Raw genomic sequence first — 20,470 nt, 5'->3', positions numbered from 1 at the left:
AATATTCTGCTAACTCTTAGTTGGGAATTCCCTACAACATGGAGCTGCTAAGGGCTTAACTTGCCAAGTAGAAAAATGAAAATGGTGGTTGTAAGCATGCCTGTACTTTAAAACAAAATAAATTTAGTTAATGAGCTTAATTTGCTGGTCCAAACTATTACCACCAAAGCTTCAGAGTTTCAGGCTTTGTGTCAATAAGATGCAATGGAGAAAAATTATTTACTTTATTTTCACTGCAAAATTGAAGAAAAGCTACTGAAGGGAAATACATATGTATGAATTAATGTAATTTATCATTTTAAAATATGCATACAATACTTATATTGGTTTAGAAAGGAAAACAATCATGTTTATCCCCAATACATAAATACTCATATAAGTACCATGATTTAAGACTATGTATACCTGTTGGTATTTACAGGGTAGTTTTGAAAGCTATAGTTAACATTTTTCCATTATTGGGGCCAAAATGAATGTCTTACCAATTAGGATACATGAAATGAACTTTGTTTTAAGATCAAGAATGGGGAAACTAAAATAAACACTGTAAATAGGATTTGAGAGATGTTGGCTAATATTTGAACCAATCTACTTTTAGTTATTTTTTTAATTATTTAATCATGCTATATATATTCTCCACTTATACTCAGTGTCTTATAAATGCTCCTGGTGTGACAGATATGGCTAAAAAAAAAAACTTTATGCCTGCTGTATAGCCTATATACTAAACAACTTGATTGACTCATTAACTAATTTAGTTTCTTTAGGACATCTTCCTAAACTTATTTCTCAATTTTTGAGAAGACTTATTAAATCAGTCCCCACATTTTTAGATAAAAGTACAAATACAAGGTAATAAATTTCAAAACATTATTTTAATTTTCAGGCAGACAGCAACATTAACTATTGCTTTAAATGTTAGACGTAGTTCATAGAATGTTGAAATACAAGATTTTAGAAGTAATAAAGTGAAAATTTTAAAACAGTATCTTCTGCTTAGTAGCAATTGGAGGGTTGTGGTGGGCATTTAGGGAAGACTACAAAAATTGGTGACATCTGTATTGGGCATTGAGGGCTGAGTAAGGTTTCACCAGGTATATAAGGCTTGGTGATTCTAACTGAGTGAATGCTTGCAAAGGCAAGCAGTTATGAAAAAGATGACATATTTGGGGAAAGGGTTGGTATGGGTAGAGTATATTGGACGGCCTGGAGAATGGGAGCTACAATTGAGACATGAAGCCAGAGCTAGGAAGAAAAGGGATACCTATCCTCTTCATTCATTGGATTTCATTCTCCAGGCAGTCATTCTGCAAGGAGTTTGTATGTGGGTTTGGGGCTGATAATGCAGAAATATTAATTAAGACACAGTTCACTCATTAACTAAATGTTTAAAATGCAGTTTTTATGATATGGTAGGCACATTGATGAGGGAATAAAATTTAAATATGTATTCAGCTATCATATAAGCAAAAAATACTAAGGATTAGAACACAACACTGTTGAAAAGGGAGAGCAATTATTGAAGAGATATTTTTGAGGTTAAACAAGCAATGGCATGCAGACAGTGGAAGTGTAGAAGGGTTTAAGATGAACCTGAACTTTCTAGCCTGAGCAACTTGGTAGATCATGCTTTATTAACTGAAATAGGAAACACAGCAAGAAGGGTTGGTTGAAGCAGACAACAACTGGGGAATGAAAAAACAGAAACCAATGACTTGGTTTTGGAATCATTGAATTTGTGACCTTAAGATTTTATGGGATAGGAGATCAGAAGAGAGATCCAAACTAAAGATTTAGATTTGTCACCATCCATGTCATTTCATAACTGGGAGCATTTATACAAAAAAAAATTGAGCTAAGGTTAAGTACTTGGGCACACCAACATTTGAAGGTAGGTAGAGGTTAAGAATTTAGTGAAATAAAGGAAGAATGGGAATGTGGACCAAAAGTGCCATAAAATGCAAAGAAGAAGAGAACTTCCAAAAAAGACATGCCAAGTACATGGGAAAAAGAACTTTAAAAAACTTTGATTCTAGGAGTTTTTTTGTGGTTTTGACATTACATAACCAAAAAAACCATGTTTCATGCTGCTGATTTCAAAATGATAGCCTTAAATATATTGTTTCCTGATAGATATATTTATCAGTTTGTGCCACAAGAGAATTTAACTATGATAGTAGTATTCCAACTATATGATGATTTTCCTCATGTCTACAGTGGGTTAAGGAAACTAGGAATTGTACTACATGCACTGCCTTCTAAGGGAAGGGTAGATTAGATGGTCTAATTTCACAGTACTATAAATTACCTACATCATAGATCTCAGTTAGCAAAAAGGTCAAAACATATATATTATGATGACTACTTTACTACAAACAAATTAATTTCCTAGTGGAAAAATCAAAATTATTTTTTGGGCCTGTAACTTTTTAATATTTCATTTTATATCATTGAAGATTAATAAATAATTATATCATTGTCTTCTCTTGGAGACTACCATATGAAAGAAGACTTTGAGTTGCTAAAAGATGGACTGGTTTTTATTGTTTAAGGGCCCTCTCTGTACTTAACTTTGTGGGATGAAGACTACCCACAAATTTAGGTAACAACCTCTCCGGGGTCTCTCACAGGGCTCTGGAGCAAAGTGGTAGATGGTACCTTGACTTTTTCAAGGTGATCTTGGAGAGAGTCAATGAGGAGGTCTCCCACGGGCTGCCAGGATCCCTTGATCACCTCAGTTTGGCGCAGCTTGAGGTCTAGCTCATCTGTAGCCTCTTGAAGTTCTTGCATTTGCTCAAGGGCTTCATCTGTTTTTCTCTGCCAGTCAGCAGAATGCAGGTTCAATTTTTCCCACTCAGTGTTGACCTCCTCAGCTTGCTTTCGTAGGAGCCGAGTGACATTCTGGGCTCTCTCCTCAGGAGGCAGCTCTAAATTGGCAATATGACAAAGTTTTAGGCCACATTCATTTTTTTTTAAAAAACGTTTTTGAAAACATCAGACTGGAAGAGAGAGTACAGATTAACAAGAGGCTAACCTACTGATTAATGGCTCTTTTACACTTTGGCATAAATTTTGATACAGTCCAGCATATTTAAAGTCTGTCTTCCCAAGTGAATCTGTTCTACCTTCTATCAGATAACCCAAGATTCATTTGAACTATTGAAAAGAAAAATATTTCAATGTACACTATAAGCTCTAATTTATATCAGTCAGGCTCTTCAATTGAAAATTAGCTTATAGTCTTTGTAACAACAGAATTTCTTCTCAGAGATAAACTCCTTTGTTTATTATTATTTTCTAAATGGTCCAATAGTTGATCACTAATCTCTTATTTTTGAATGTGCATACAGATTTATGCATGGTGTTTTATAATTCTGCATTTGTTTTCAACATCTATGTTTAATTTGAATTGATTCTGTTTAACTTAGAAAATATGAGAGCTTTCCAGACCCTGGTATCAAGAATGGATGGCTGCTCTGTCACCACTGATCCTTCTATCAATATGTTATTACAGTTCCACATTCAATTACCTCTGGGCTCCTGGTAAACTTTCTCCAGTCCTTCCAAAGGCTGTTCTGTCAGAAATACTCGTACAGTCTCAAGAGTACTCATGATTACAGGTTCTTTAGTTTTCAATTCCCTCTTGAAGGCCTGTGAAATGAGATGAAAAGAAATGCTTATTTGGCTTGTGGCATTCTTCTTAAAATTAATCCTGGGTGCCCAGAACTTGTTTATGAAACTCTCAGCTTAATTTCTATCTCCTTTACTTATAGTCATAAAATGATAAAGAAATACCATCCAGGTCTTTTTGTTAATGAGGAAACCACTGTGTTTGTAAAACAATTTTTGGGAGAAGAGAAAGGTTTCAAGATAAGTGATGCCCTCTCATTAAGATAAGAACATTTTATTTATATGACCTGACTGCCAAACATGAAATCTAGAGCTAAAATTGCAAGGTATAGATTACAAACCCTAGCATGGCTAGTGAGGATTTAGATACACCATAACTAATGGACATCCAGAACACAATGGGAACATAATAAAGGAACTTAGGCTTTGTTGAATTAGACAACTAAACCAGTTGATAATTACCACTTAATTCTGTCAAAATGTTTGACAGTGAATAAAACAGTGTATGAAAAGTAAGCTAAGTGAAAATTGTCAATACTTTTGAAAACTACCCATTGCATTACTCATTGTGACTTCTCTGAGAACAGCAGAAATGTTTTGAGCTATTATGGATGTATGAATTTTAGGAATACATTTCTTTAAATGAATAGACCCACAATAGGTATCTTGAGGCCATCTAGGCTAGTTGTCAACTTTAATCTGTAGTCTTTTTTGATACAGGAGATTAAGAGAAAAGCAAAATGCATAGTTTCTGCCTTCAAGAAGTTACTGAACCCAAGCAAAAAAGAAAACTATGGGATTGGAGGTACAGCTTAGTGGTAGAGCACTTGTCTAGCATGTGTGAAACCCTGGGTTCAATATTTCTATCACTGCCAAAAAAAAAAAAGATGAAAAGAAAAGAAAAGAAAAATAACACTAGAATCAGAGTAAAAACTGTAAATTCGTATATAATCCAGGATGAAGAGGGTAGTGGGACATGATATGAGGTTAGGACAAGCAAATACTCTAAAAACATTTAAGATAGCTATTGGCCCAGATTCCGTGATCTCAGAAGTGAACACGTTAATAAAAATATGAAGTACTATATAAATGATAGTATATCTGTGCAACAACAATAATGATTTTTCTCTAACCCAGGGCCCAATTATGAATATCTGTTTTTTAACTGTGTCTTATTTTTAGCAATGTTGCCCACTGAATTTAAGCCCTATTCTGTCACATCACTGGAAAAAAAATCAGTGATGTCCTCTTTTAAAGTTCAGACATAAGCCTGTGATACAGAAGAAGTGCTCCAGAACTGTACTGTATGATACATTTATCAATAAAATCCTGGTGGTGCACACCATTCAAATGAATCCTGAGTCTGTTACTTTGCAAAATGATTCTTCTTCTATAGTTATTTACAATTCAGTAGAGAAAGGCGAGGTGTTTGAACCAAAATAATGGAGTTCTTTAAATGAAATATTAGGATTCAGCCTGTGGATAGGGAAGTAATTCCTCTACTGTGGGTTATTCTCATATCCTTGAAATCATACTGACTAGGTGGATTATTTACTTGGCCTATACAGAAGACTGAGTCTATCTTTAATATTTCACTTGAGATCTGCATATGTGTATTTGTGTGTTTTTACAACTGTGTATGTATATACTTCTTGTATTCCTGTATTTTTTCATACATTTAATTTTCCCAAATTCAAGCAAATCCTCATCTTGCCTCATCTCTCCACTTGGACTTGACAGGAGGCAACTGATATGGCTACTTATAAAAACAATGATGGTTACCTATATTGTGTACTGGCAGTTGCACTAGAGACTGGAAATGCAAAGCTGAATAGAAAATAGCCCCTCCTATTTATGGATTTGCAGCATACAGTGGAAAAGTCAAGTTCATAAATCATTTAGAAAGTGCTACTGGTGTGCACAACCTGGGATAGGCTTCCAGGAGAAGATAGATAGTAATCACAGAGTTCTAAAGCATAGATATGAGTTAGTCAGGTAAGAATGGGTTAGAGAACAGTCTAAGAAGAGGAAAATACAAGTACAGAGACATAGGACATATAGCTTGCATTAGTATTTTCAAGCAGGCTCATATTTCTAGAACATAAAGAACAAGGAGAGAACATATCCAGAGACATTTTCAGTATCTGGAAATATATTACAGCTTTAAGGAAGAATTTGAGGCTAGATCTCTTACAGTTCACCTAAAGGCTGATAAAAAGCTTGGGTGATTTCTTGTAGGCAATCAGGGACCTCTAAAACAACTTAAACAGGGGAGTAGCACAGGAATATGTGTGTTTCAAATACAGTATATCCTTGATATCCGTGCATATATGGTTCCAGGGAGAGTTCCATTGAGGAAAGCCCACGGGCATGCTCAGGATGCATAGAGCTCACTGCTGTACTGATGACGCTTAATTCATTTTTCCCATAATGCTTTCTTTCAACAAATCTAAAATTTCCCCTTTATCATTTAAATTGAGCTCATTAACTTTTACATTGCATTTTGGGCACCCTTTGCTTTTTGGGGGCATATTTTTACAAAATTAAGGGCAGGGAAACAGCCGGTCACAGGATTTAAACACAAGTGATGATATGGCAGGACTCACTATGAGCTTCTTTGCATCGACTGAGATGCGTAATGTATACATGGCAATTTAAAGTTTTTGTTTTTGAAAGTTCTTTTTATTTATTTATTACTAGTTTTGACTATGCTTGATCTAAACCACATGTAATAAATCAGTTAATAAGGTGGGTAAACTGTAGATCTCCTTAAAAAACAGTAGTCTCTACCTTATGCACTGTTTCAGCTTCTAGTTTTAATTACCTATAGTAAGCCACAGACTGAAAATAACAATTGTCTCTACCTTATGCATTGTTTCAGTTTCCAGTTTTAGTTACCTATAGTAAACCACAGACTGAAAATAACAATTGGAAAATTAGAGAAATAAATAGCTTGTAAATTTTAAATCATGCATTGTTCTGACTGGGATGTAGATCGTTCCTTTGTTCAGCATATCCATGTCATATATACTACCTTCCTATTATTGCCTTAGTAGCTGTCTCAGTTTACAGGTTGAAAGCTATGATATCACAACAGTTGGGTTCGACTATTTTACTTCACAATGACCCCAAAGAGCAAGAGTAGCAATGCTGGCAACTCAGACAAAACAAAGAGAAGCTGTAAAGTGCTTCCTTTGAGTAAAAAAGTGAAAACTCTCAACTTAAAAGGACACTTAAAAAATTTTATGCTGAGTTATTTACAATAAACAAGTTATGGAAACAACCAAGATGCCCCACTACTGAGGAATGGATCAAGAAAATGTGGTATTTATACACAATGGAATTTTACTCGGCCATGAAGAAAAATGAAATCTTATTATTTGCAAGCAAATGGATGCAACTGGAGAACATCAGTCTGAGGGAAGTTAGCCAGACTCAGAAGACCAAAAATCATATGTTCTCCCTCATATGTGGTCTTTAGATCTAGGGCAAATACAGCAATGTTGTAGGACTTGGGTTACATGACAAGGGGAGAACATATACGGGAGGTATGGGGTTAGGTATAAAACCCAAAACATGAAAGCATTTGATGTCCCCACTTCAGAGAAATTAATACAGAACCTTAAAGCAACAGAGGTCAACATGAGAAGGGGATCAGGAACCAGTGTAAAGATCAGTTAGAGATGAATCAACCTGGGTTTTAACACATTTGTACATGAAAGCAATGCTAGGAATATCTTTGTATAGTTGTCCTTATCTGAACTAGCAAAAATGCTATGTCTTTCTTATTATTGCTTATTTCTACTCTTCAGTGGAACTGGAAAAAAGCACAGAACAGGTTCTGCCTGGAAGGGAGGGGGGTGGGGGGGAGAGAGTGGGGGCAGGGGCAGAGGGGAAAAATGACCCAAACAATGTATGCACATGTGAATAAATGAATAATAACAAAATGAAAAAAAATTTATGCTGAGGTGGCTAAGAGCGATAGTTGGTAATCATATATATATACATATATATATGTATATATGTATAGGAAAGAAGATAGTGAATATGAACATAGGTTCTGGAAAGAACATAATATATGTAGGGTAGGCTATCTAATCTAGTTTCAGCCATCCACTGGGGGTCTAGAACATATCTTCTCATGGATAAGGGGGAGACTACTGTAGAGAGTGTGCATTTGAGAAGGACAAAAATGGAATTAGAGAGACAACTGGAGACAACTGCTAGTATTTAGTGAAAGACTGAGGATGTAAACCACATCCAAGGTACTAAAAGGAAAAAAAAGCAGGAATACAGTATAGAAATGTTTAGAAGATAGAGATATAAGAAACGGTAACTGAATAGATGCTGTAGATAAGAGAAAGGAAGGAGCAAGGAGAACTTCTAGTTTTTAGATTGAGTAGGTGAGTGAATACAGGTGCATTTAGACCGTGAGGAAATACACTTTCCAGGATTGCTCAGTGCACCTATTAAAAGCTTCAATCTTGCTAAGAACTTTCCTAGTCCATACAAATTAGGTCTGTAGCCATTGTTTTTTTTCAAATTTTTCTGATCTAAGAGGGCAAATGGTTAAGGCCCAGAATGGGCTAATAGGTTAAGTTCCAAGTTGTCAGAAAGACTGGAGTGCCTATTTTTCTAGGTAATTGTACTTCAAAAAACATGAAGTTCAGATTTTAGAGAAATTTCTAGGTTGTAAAACCTGAGACATATGGGACAGCTAACTGGCTCCTCAGGAAGTTGGCGTTAGATCCAGGTCCGTTATGTTTCCAAGAAGAGGAGAAGAGGAAAGCTGCCTCCTTCTCCTTTATAAGCAGAGAAAAATATTTTTTTCTGATTTCTTGCCTATGGAGTACCCAGTCACTGGAGCAGGAAAATTTCCATCAACATTCATCATGTTGCGCTAGGGATGTCTTTAGGCAAAGCAGGAGGAGGCAACAATATTTACTGTAAGATAATGAAAAGAAATCTGTCTCTGCTCCACAACAGCTCATATGTGAAATTCAGGATAAAATTAATAAAGACTAATATATAAACCTAACACTAATATGGTAGTGGTGGAGATTCTGTACAGGGAACAGAGTCAGAAGGTATATGTTCAGTTTGGAGAGGTAACATTTCCTCCACAAGGAAATAATAAAGTCAGATGTTTGAAGAAAAGTAAAGGAGATTCATGAATCATTCTCTTATTCAGCTAATATAAATGAGTGCTTACACATCAACATGAAATGAGCACACAGAAAAACTGGATGTCATGAGAGACCAAAAAGGAATGGATAGGTGGAGAGCTTTGGGAAATGAGGGATACAGAAGCATAAAAGAGAGAGTAACAGTTTCAAGAAGAAGTAGGTGACCAAGCACATTCAGTCATGATTCACAGAGGCAATTCCAGATCTGCACTGAAGAGTGCTCATAGTCTGGATGACAGCAATTTCAGTGGCGGACACTAATCTCAGAAGGGGGTTTAGTTGAGAAAAGAGTGGAAGAAGAGAGAGTAGGTATTTCCAATGGAAATAATTTGTTCAATATCTTTTTTTTTCTGAGAAGAAAAAGAGGAAGACAGGGCACGAAGACAGAGAGGATAGCAAGATAAAGGGAAAAAGTATAGTTTTTAGAATAAGAATGATTTGAACACAAACTGAGAAATGGAAGCTAGTAATATGGTAACCAATCATTTTAGCTTTGCCAAGCATTGAGTTTTGCAGGCTGTGGAACCTGCATTGTTGTTGTTTTTGTTTTATTTTGGTTGAGGCAAGGTCTCATTATATAGTGGAGGCAGGCCTTGAACTGGCAATAATCCTGCCTCTGCCTTAGTGCTAGGATTAGAGGTGTGCACCATCACACCTGGAAAACTTTCCATGTTATAAGCAGGACAGTCCCAGAAAAACTGGCAGCCCTTGGAAAATCATGGTTGGTCACACAAATAAAGAAAGACACATTAAAGATCTTGACAGAAGAAAGTAGAGATAATTATTGGTTCAAGGTCTGTAAATTAAGGAAACAGGTATTAAAGGTCTTATCAAACTAAAAAAGTCCAAGACACTATTTGATGATGCAATTCTATTGTTAAAAGCGAACAGTAAATAATTCAAGGCCATTGAGAGAGACTGCTTGTTTGCCCCTAAAATTGTTGCCAAGAACTTAGCTCCATCACAGCTGCACAGTTCATTGCTTAAATATGAGTCACTGAGGATTAAAATGAGTCTAAAGAAAAGACAAAGGATTTTCTGTCATTACAAAGACATAAATACCATTATTTTCACATCAGTGTTTGAAATTAAGAAAAGAAAGTTGATAGAAGAGAGGGTTAAGTGATTGTATCTTCAGAATTCAGGAAGATTTAGACTAAATATAAAAAAGGGGCAAAAAAAAAAAACCCAGAAAAAGGAAGAAATAGTTGGTTCTAGGAAATGAGAGAATAAAGAAAATGGCAATGTTTCTTATTACATAGAAACACTATAAATAGTAATATATCGTTTCAAACATGATTACATGAATGGTCATCCTTCATTATTCCCTTAACAATACTGAGCATCTATTATATACCAAACACAGTTCTAGGTAGTGAACATTGGTCCATGTAGAACGGACTTCAAGAGGTGTATGTAGATAAAAAGATTTTCTATTAAAATAATGGAAGTTCAAATTTTCAATATGTAATAATTTACTATAAAATGCCTGTTACAATATAGCTTATTGCATCTTGAAAGAATGGAAAAAGGAGACACTTTTAGACAAAAAAGCATTGAATGTCAAGAGTCTTTGTTCTTTGATAGCATATGATTTTTCTCTTAAAGAAAGAATATTTGAATAAGGTTTTGGAAAATATATAATCATATACAACATTGATTTTTCTCTTATAAATTATGGTTAGTATTTTAAATTGGATAAGTTAGTGTATTCATGTGATGATGTGAAAAGGTATCAAATATAGAGACCTCTCCCATACATATACAGAATTTATCACTACAATATTTCTATGTCAGTATTCAACTGCTAAGAAAATTACTTGGGAAATCTCTTGAACAGATAAAATTGTTTTCTTTAAAACTCATCTTCTTCCCCATAACTTCCTCTTTACCTTTCTAAGGACACAAGGCTCCAGGGTCCAAAATAGTGATATTGAAGAATTAGAAGAAATCACTAAAGATTTAGAGTACTTCCATGAAAATAAAACAATACCCTGTTTAGCTTCCTTAGATTTACAAAATAAACTTATATAAAACATGTTCCTACAATGTTATTATAGTGCCAAGTCACAAGGTCAATCCATTTATTTCAAAGGTTAAATTATCTGATTAATAGCGCTTATATATTATAAATACTGGCCAACTGAGTGACTGATGTTTGTCCTTAAGGAATCAACAGTTTAGTTTAGTAGGTGCATTTGTAGCATATGTTTTTATATTATCAATGTTTTACCAACATAAATTGAGGTACAGACAAGTTAGGTTTTACCTAAGGCTATCAGTTCATTAGACACTTTGAATCCAAATAAGTTGAATTCCCATTATTCAGACTGACATCTGATGACTGTACATAGCCTCAAAAAAAAATCAAATACCTAGGTGTAAACCTAACAAAGGATGTGAACGACCTCTACAAGGAAAACTATAAACTTCTGAAGAAAGAGATTGAGGAAGACTACAGAAAGTGGAGAGATCTCCCATCCTTGTGGATTGGTAGAATCAACATAGTAAAAATGTCTATACTCCTAAAAGTAATCTACATGTTTAATGCAATTCCCATCAAAATTCCAATGACATTCATTAAAGAGATTGAAAAATCTACTGTTAAATTTATATGGAAACACAAGAGGCCACGAATAGCCAAGGCAATACTCAGTCAAAAGAACAATGCTGGAGGTATCACAATACCCGACTTCAAACTATATTACAAAACAATAACAATAAATCAGCATGGTACTGGCACAAAAACAGGCATGAAGACCAGTGGAACAGAATAGAGGACCCAGCTATGAAGCCACACAACTATAACCAACTTGTCTTTGACAAAGGTGCTAAAAATATACAATGGAGAAATGGCAGCCTCTTCAACAAAAACTGCTGGGAAAACTGGTTAGTAGTCTGCAAAAAACTGAAACTAGATCCATGTATATCACCCTATACCAATATTAACTCAAAATGGGTGAAGGATCTTAATATCAGACCCCAAACTCTAAACTTGGTACAGGAAAAAGTAGGAAATACTCTGGAATTAATAAGTACAAGCAAGAACTTTCTCAATGGAACCCCAACAGCACAGCAACTAAGAGATAGCATAGATAAATGGGACTTCATAAAACTAAAAAGCTTCTGCTCAACAAAAGAAATAGTCTCTAAACTGAATAGCCCACCCACAGAGTGGGAGAAAATATTTGCCAGCTACACATCAAAGGACTGATAACCAGAATACATAGGGAACTTAAAAAACTAAATTCTCAAAAGAAGAAATTCAAATGGCCAAAAAACACATGACAAAATGCTCACCATCTCTAGCAATAAAGGAAATGCAAATTAAAACCACACTAAGATTCCACCTCACCCCTGTTAGAATAGCCATTATTAGCAACACCACCAACAACAGGTGTTGGTGAGGAAGTGGGGAAAAAGGAACCCTCTTACACTGTTGGTGGGAATGTAAACTGGTACAACCATTCTGGAAAAAAATTTGGAGGGTACTTAAAAAGCTAAACATTGATCTACCATATGATCCAGCAATACCACTCTTCGGGATATACCCAAAAGAATGTGACACAGGTTACTCCAGAGGCACTTGCACACCCATGTTTATTGCAGCACTATTCTCAATAGCCAAGTTATGGAAACAGCCAAGATGCCCCACTACTGACGAATGGATTAAGAAAATGTGGTATTTATACACAATGGAATTTTATGCAGCCATGAAGAAGAACGAAATGTTATCATTCGCTGGTAAATGGATGGAACTGGAGAACATCATTCTGAGTGAGGTTAGCCTGGCTCAAAAAACCAAAAATCGTATGTTCTCCCTCATATGTGGACATTAGATCAAGGGCAAACACAACAAGGGGATTGGATTTTGATCACATGATAAAGTGAGAGCACACAAGGGAGGTATGAGGATAGGTAAGACACCTCAAAAACTAGATAGCATTTGTTGCCCTCAACACAGAGAAAATAAAGCAGATACTTTAAAGCAACTGAGGCCAATAGGAGAAGGGGACCAGGAACTAGAGAAAAGGTTAGTTTGAGAAGAATTAACTTAGAAGGTAACCCACATGCACAGGAAATCATTGCGAGTCAACTCCCTGTGTAGGTATTGTCTTCTCAACTAGCAAAAACCCTTGGTCCTTCCTATTATTGCTTATACTCTCTCTTCAACAAAATTAGAGATAAGGGCAAAATAGTTTCTGCTGGGTAGCGAGGGGGTAGGGAGGGAGATGGAGGGGGTGGGGGAAAGGGAGAGAAATGACCCAAACATTGTATGCACATATGAATAAAATAAAAATTTAAAAAAAAGAAATATTTTACCAAATGATGATTTACAATCACTGCTCAATTGATTCAAAACTACGATTTTGGAAAAGCACAAGGATTAAGAAATGTGGTACATTGCAGGGTGGCAGGAATCTGTCACCCTGATGTTTGCCCTTAAGGAATCAATAGTTTGATTCCTCAAAGAATGTGAACAAAACAGAAATTCAGAAAGACAGAGATTTGCCTTAATGTTCATCTGAGATAGCTAACATTAGAGAAACTAGGAAAAAGTCATCTTTTTTTTATTGTGGTAAGAATGCTTACTATTAGATCTACCTTCTAACAAAATTTTAAGTGCATACATCAGTATCATTAACTACAGGCCTCATGCAACTTATTCATCTTTCATGACAGAAACAATACACCCAGTGAGCAAGAATTCTCCCCAACCTCTGGCAACCTCACTTCTACTTTCTACTTCTTTGAGTTTCACTATTTTCATCTTTAAATAAGATGAAAAAAACGCTGCATCTGGGTAGGGGTATGGCTCAAGTGGTAGAGCACTTGCTTAGCAAGAACAAGGCCCTGAGTTCAAACTCCAGTACTGCCAAAAAAGGCTGCATCATAATTTTACTGCTGAATAAAAATAAAGATAAGAATTGCCATATCAGATACATTGTTTCAGATAATCAACAACATAGACAATGGAATTAATTTATTATTGAGATTTAATCTATTTGAAATGAATTGAAAAGTAAATTGACATATTTCAAGCTTGAAATTAATTTTTAAAAATCTAATTATACTCAGCAAGAAAACATTTTGAGCTTTTAGGGAAAATGTGTTTTACAACTTTTTGTATCAAATTATTTTTCTGGAAGTCTTTTAAAATGAAAAGTTGTATTCTCTTTGATCAAGGGCATAGGATAAAATAGAGTCCAGCCTGCTTGCAGGTCTGTAATACTACAGAGGAATACTTTAGTGTTCTCACAGCATCTTGAATAGCTATTTGACTCTCAGGCATGAGGCTGGGCTGTTTCCAGCAACCACTGGGGCAGTCACAATCTACTGACAATAAAGTTGTTAAATTCTTAGCTGATCTTGAGAAAGCACTGAGGAAAATCCAATGTGTTCCAGTGACTATTTAGACAATTAGGCTTTGGGTTATGGAGCCTAAACCCTAACTTCTGGAAATTCATTCTGCAGTGATAGTACAAATTATAAGATTATTAGAAAATCATGTGACTTATTTATATTCATTTTCAAGAGGCTCAGCTGAAATTTGAAATTGTCAGGTATCAGTGATGAATAATTTCTGAATCATACCATTTATTTCATTTTGTAACATAATTCAAAATTGGACTCTTGATTTGCTCCAAGCACACATCTTCAAACATGATAATTTCTTAGTCTTTCTCACCTCTATAAATGGCACCTTCATTTCCCTATTTGCTTAAGCTATGGACCTCAGAGTCATCCTTAACTCTTCTTTCTTTTGGACTCCCTACTCCCATCTATCTTAAGTTCAATCAACACTATATTTGACACTTCCATTTTAGCCCAAGTAATCATCTTTTCCTCCCTAGATGACTTTACCACCCTCCTAAGTTTCTCTGTGTTTCGGGTTTTGCCACTCCGAGTCAATTCTCCACACAGCAGCTGTAGTCAATTTCTGCACACATAAATCAAGTCACATCATGCCTTTGAAAGCCCTTCAGTGATGGCTCACTGCACATAGAATAAAATCTACCTTCAAACTATGGCCTATAAGCTGTTCATTATCTGGCCTTTGTCTCTCCCCACAATATACCACAGTCTCTTACTCTTATTTCCCTAAGATACATTGCCCATCTTACTTTTCCTTGAAGACTGTAAATCTGTTCTTGCATGTGGGTTTTGAATTTGCTGCTCATTTTATTGAGAATGCTCATCACACAATATTTCCCAGACTTCCCCTCTCCCTACTTTGCTTATTTTTCCTTCATAGTACTTACTACTGCTTGACATTATTTTATATATTAACTTATTGGTTTACTGTGTTTATCCCTCACCAAAGTTGGACATCCATGGGAGCAGGGACTTGTGTGGTTCACTGTTTATCCTCTGCCCCTGGCACAGAATAGGCACTGAATAAATAGTTTCTGAAAGAATTAATGAGTTCTAGAAATCTCAGTTTTAGTACAATTTTTCCTAAAACAAACTTTTGGAGAAAAGGAAAAGCACAGAAAAAGATTAGGGTTCACTTGTAATTAAATGTGCATAAAATGGTTTGTAAAGGCAAAACACTATATAAATATTAATTTTAAAAATATTTATCAATATCAAAATATTATGAGAATATGAGAAAAAAGACTTTGGCAGAGAAATTGATTTGTAGATTGCTCACATTTTATCTTGTTATAGTCATTAAAGAAGAGCAACAATTCCTAGATGACACCATTCTTACATTCTGATGATACAGCTCATTTCAGATTTCCTCAAATGCCTAGAAATGCAGTTCTAAAAATAAGTTTCAAGTCTTTTCCATTCAGTATCCCTAAATATGACTTCACAGGATATCACACTTATATAAGTGTCGTTTCCTCTATTACTGATGAAGAATAGATAAAAAAGATGTCTATTTCTTCCAACATAGCCAACATGATATCTTAGAATAGATGTAACTAAAAGTGAACTTTGCAGGGGAACCAAATTGTTTAGAAATTCCAAGAGGCTAAGCCATTAAATGTTGAAATAAATTACTGTATCACAACCTTTTTGTTGTTTTTCAGAGGTGAGAGGGAAGACTGCATTTTTTCTCAACACAGAGCTGACTTAAATCTTGACATTCACAAATAGATCCCAATGACATTTTCTATTTCTGTGTAAAGAAAACACAGAGAACTCATCGAGCCAACATATATACTAAAATGTAGCCAAAGTAAAGCAGGGCAGCATTGATAATAGAATTAGCCTAAATAAATGTATAATGTACAATGTGATTTGGGAATAATTTTATTGAATTTCTGAACCTCTGCCTCACTTTGTGGAGACTTCTGAATAAACCAAACATGCATAATATATGATCTGACAAATGAACAAGCAAACTACTTTATTCAAGCCTTTTTCATTTGTCAACAGCATCCAAGTAATAATGGCTTTCTGTCCACTGTTTTAATAATGCATGTATTGATTACTTCCATCCAAATTGTAACCAGAAAATCTTAGGAAGCTTTGAAAGTGTTCTTAATTGTCTCTAGGGAAGGGATTATAGAGATTTTTAAATTGAAAGATGAAAATCCAGCAACAAACAATTTCATTAGTAAAAGTGCAAACAAAAAGTCATTACCTATACTGCTCTTATAATAAAGACCTAATCTCCATTTGGATTTGGTATAGCAAGAAGGGAATTAAATAAACTCACAGTTTATTGCACTCCTTCTTAGAAATTCCCCAGTATGATTTGTTCCTTTAAGACTCTCTCTAGGTTAATCACAGAAGTAGACAAGTAATAAATATCACTCTAGTGACTGCTCAAGTAAAATAAAGGAAGACGCTTTTAAAAATATATCTGGACCAGAATAATACACCTAATTGAAAACGAGTCAGTCTAGTGAGGCAAGTAATGAGGAACTGCAAAAGTCAGGATAATATATTCAAAAGATATAAAAATTGGTCAGTTTATATTTGCTAAGGCACATTTGAGCTTAATTATTTATAACACTTCACTGCATATGGAGCACTATTTTATTAATTAGTCTTGAGAGCCATTCAGTTGCAGTTGTTATGCTGCCCAACTGGTTTTGGGGAACATGGATCCACTCCCATGGGTGAGAAAATTGCTTTGAGGAGTGAGACTGCATTCCCCAACTACCTGACTCTCTTGGCATTTTTACCTACTGGAAAAGTGTACACCTCTCCATGCAATTGAGACTGGCCATATATTTCCAGTCTAAGAAAATGGTATAAGACATGATATTTTGCTCTAGAATTGTATCATTAATCTGAAATGATATGCAAAGAAAATATAAATTACCTATTTTTAAATATCCTCAGTTATACCAAATAAAAGTAAAAATGAACTATATTTGATTATAGTTTCAATTTTGACATTTTCATGGGATATGTATTTCCATAAAAATCTACAGCCAAGAGCCTTAATAATTTATGACAGATAGTAAGCAGATGAGTTTAGAAAGTGACAATGAAATAAATGTGGAATAAGTTTATGATTACAAGTGACACATCGTTATACCAAGTATTTTATATAAACAGCAAGTAAATCCAGAAACACATAAAGGTCCAGACAATTTATAATCCTGGAAACATGGCAAAGTAAAGCAAAGGTCTAATAAAAGTAAAACACAAAGTCTATTAATAACTAGATATTTACGGAGTTTCATACTAATTGTGTTTCCTTTTGTTCTTCCTAATTGAGTTCAGAAGATCCAATAGAAAGACCCAGTTTCAAGGACTTTCCGTTTTTTCTTTTTGTTCACAGGCAACAAGTATATTACTAGCCATGCAGCCTTTTCATTATAGCTCTGAAAAGGCTACCATATAAATGTGACAAAACACAGTAACACAGGTTGCTAAACTGTTCTCTTATCGACACTCATGAGTGATGACCTTTTTTGAGGAAGGAGAGTGTTTTGTGACAAGGGGTTTTTCTAAAGTACAAATGAAAACAATGTGCATCAAAACAACTCTACATACTTTACAAAATATGCTTGAGAGTTAACAGAAAAGTTCCTGTAAGGAAGGAAAATAATTCTTTCTGTCCCTGCCCTTGTTCTCAGTAGACTAGTAAAGAAAGAAAAGGTTATTATTAATTCACTGTTGTTTCTTCCTTCCTCCTTCCTCCCCCCTTTTTCTTGAGATAGGGGGTCTCACTGTGTTGCCCAAGATAGCATGGAATTCATGATCCTCCTACTTCAGTCTTAGGAATAGTTAGGATTATAGTCACCTGCCACTATACCTAGCTATCTTTTCTTCCTTGGTTCTTTTTTCCTTTATCTGTTGTGTCTGTCATATAATAGGTATTTTATAAAGTGTTAGGCATAAAATGGCACCTTGCTCTCCCACGCAAAGCTTCTTAGAGCACATGGTTTATTGAGGTGACTGACATTAATCAAATAATCGCACATATACAGGTTGAAAATGAATGGTAAGTTACAGCAGGAAAGGTAGATGGTGTGATAACAGTGTATAAAAGGGAGAACTTGTCAAACGTGGGCATTAAGGAAAAGCTTGCATGGTGTTTGAGCTAAGATGTAAAGGATTAGTAAGAGATTAACCTGAACATTATGAGGGGGCATGTGTGGATGGAAATGTTTAAAGCCTCATGAGAGAAAAACACAGAGAACTGAAAAAACAGAAGACTGTATGGCTGGTGTCCAATGAGCAAGAGCAAGAGCAATAAGAAAAGAGAAGGTTGATGACAGATCAGCCATATAAGACCTCATGGCTTTTTGCTGAGATTTTGGTTCCTTTCAAGGGCATTGAGAAGCCACTAAAGAGTATGAAGATAGGAATAACATAATTCAATTTATATTTTTATATAGCTCTGTCTTGGTAAAATGTAGAGATTACATTGGAGAGTAGCCAGAACAGATCCAGAAAGGTTAAGAAAAATAGGTGTTTTGTAACTATGGTAATGACAGCAGTAGACAGAGTTGAGAAATATTTTGGAGGTAAATTCAGAGGTGCCAATAATGGAAGGCTGGAGATTAGTGACTCTGAAATGGTACTGTACCAATCTGTTGTGTTAATGTCTGGATAAGGAGAAAATATTTAAATTCTCCAAGTTTGGGGGTTTTACATATTACAGCAACAAAGAGGTAAAGAAGCAAAGAATTTTAGGGCTTTGGAAAAGAGTATTAAAATGTTTAATGATTCAATCTAAATTGTACTTGGAGGGAGACAAAGATGGAAGAACAGTGGAATTTGTATACGAAACAGAATCATCAATAGGCTGGAACTCCTGTTTCAGCAAAGAAAATAATAGGTAGGTATCTGAATGAGTACACTAATCAATAGGGATAAGTTAATTTAACTTTGTTGCATGTTACCCTTAACTCTAGCCTCTTTGTCTCCCTGAATCACATCATTTTCTTGAGGTTCCTGGTGAAGACTGAGAATTTTAAGTACAAACATTTTGTCACTATTATTAAGATATCAAAACCAATAACCAGAGATAGGGAAGCAGTACTTATAACAAAATGCTGGCTAACAGGGACCATGGCAATTATTTGGACTAATTTCTCATCTTTTAGTAGTGATCACAATCTAAATCTCTTGACTTCTAGTGTATTTGTCCAGTGATTCACTTGCTTTGGCTTCTCAAGCTAGAATAAAATTATATCTTTTTGCAGAAATTCAGTCTCATTTTGCACTATCATGTAATGCACTCTATTTAAAATGCCCACTCTTCTCTATAAATGTTCTACATATACACTAGACTTTTGACTATTCAAAGTTAGAACACTATAAAAATATAGCACTATTAAAATTTTGCCCTACTATAAAAGCCAATTTAATATTCTGAATTATATAAAGGAAAATGGCTAATGGAGAAACAGACAGTTTTCTTGGCATTCTTTTACAAAGACCCCTGGGTCTTCCTTCATGTTCTCTCTCATTTTTGTAGTTTTCTGTATCTTCTTCTCTGGAATAATATAAACCTTTGACCTTTCTTCAAGATGGAACGTTTGACTATGTCTCCATAGAGAGCTTCCCTTTGAAGGCGGGATATACAAATGTCATATAATTTTATCAAGTGTTTATTAGTTGGTAGTAATTCATTTTGGCTGATTATTCATTTCTGTTCATGTAACTTTGTTTTGGTGATTACTGGAGTTTTGAGCTCAGGGCTTCGAGATTGTTAGGTAAGTACTTTACTGCTTGAGCCATGCTTTCAGCCCTTTTTGCTCTGATTATTCCCAAGGGTGGCCTTGATTGCAAGCCTCCTATTTTATGCTTTCTGATGTCACTGGGATGACAGGTGTGTGCTACCATGACCCACTTCTTTTCCATTGAGATTGGGTTTAGCAAACTTTTTCCCTGGGCTGGCCTTACACTGTGAGCCTTCTGATTTCAGCCTCCTAAGTAGCCAAAATTACAGGTGGCACTCCACTCATGTATCTGTTATTTTTATTTAAAAAACAATTATCAGTACCCACTACACATGAGATACTTCACTAGGCTATAGGGTCTTAGAAGAGAGTGAGACCAAATCTCTGTCTTTTCCTCTCAGAGCCTAGTAGAGAAGATAGAAATGCAATGAAAAGCAAGAGAAAATAAACAATTGGTCACGGCAGGACTAACACCTTGTTATTATGAAAATTGGAAAAGTACAAACATTTATCTTGCCAATTCTACACGAGTGGTATAAAAGGAGGTGGGGC

General features: G+C 35.2%; 1 protein-coding gene across 15 annotated transcripts in view; it reads right to left on the bottom strand.

The window, feature by feature from the left end:
* The window catches only part of Dmd (dystrophin), a 2,168,746-nt gene that overhangs the window by 361,179 nt on the left and 1,787,097 nt on the right, over positions 1-20,470 (bottom strand). For 14 of the 15 annotated variants that reach the window (XM_074062730.1, XM_074062731.1, XM_074062740.1 and 11 more), the window contains 2 exons: positions 3,531-3,651; positions 2,659-2,927 (listed from right to left, as the gene is read on the bottom strand). In XM_074062730.1, the coding sequence (XP_073918831.1) occupies positions 2,659-2,927; positions 3,531-3,651 (390 nt within the window). The remainder of the gene's footprint in view (positions 1-2,658; positions 2,928-3,530; positions 3,652-20,470) is intronic. The other variant, XM_074062735.1, reaches the window with a different exon arrangement.

Source organism: Castor canadensis, chromosome X, assembly GCF_047511655.1.
Source record: "Castor canadensis chromosome X, mCasCan1.hap1v2, whole genome shotgun sequence".
Classification (NCBI taxonomy): Eukaryota; Metazoa; Chordata; class Mammalia; order Rodentia; family Castoridae; genus Castor; species Castor canadensis.
Note: the sequence above shows the minus strand (reverse complement) of the source record. Positions and strands in the feature narration are given on the sequence as shown.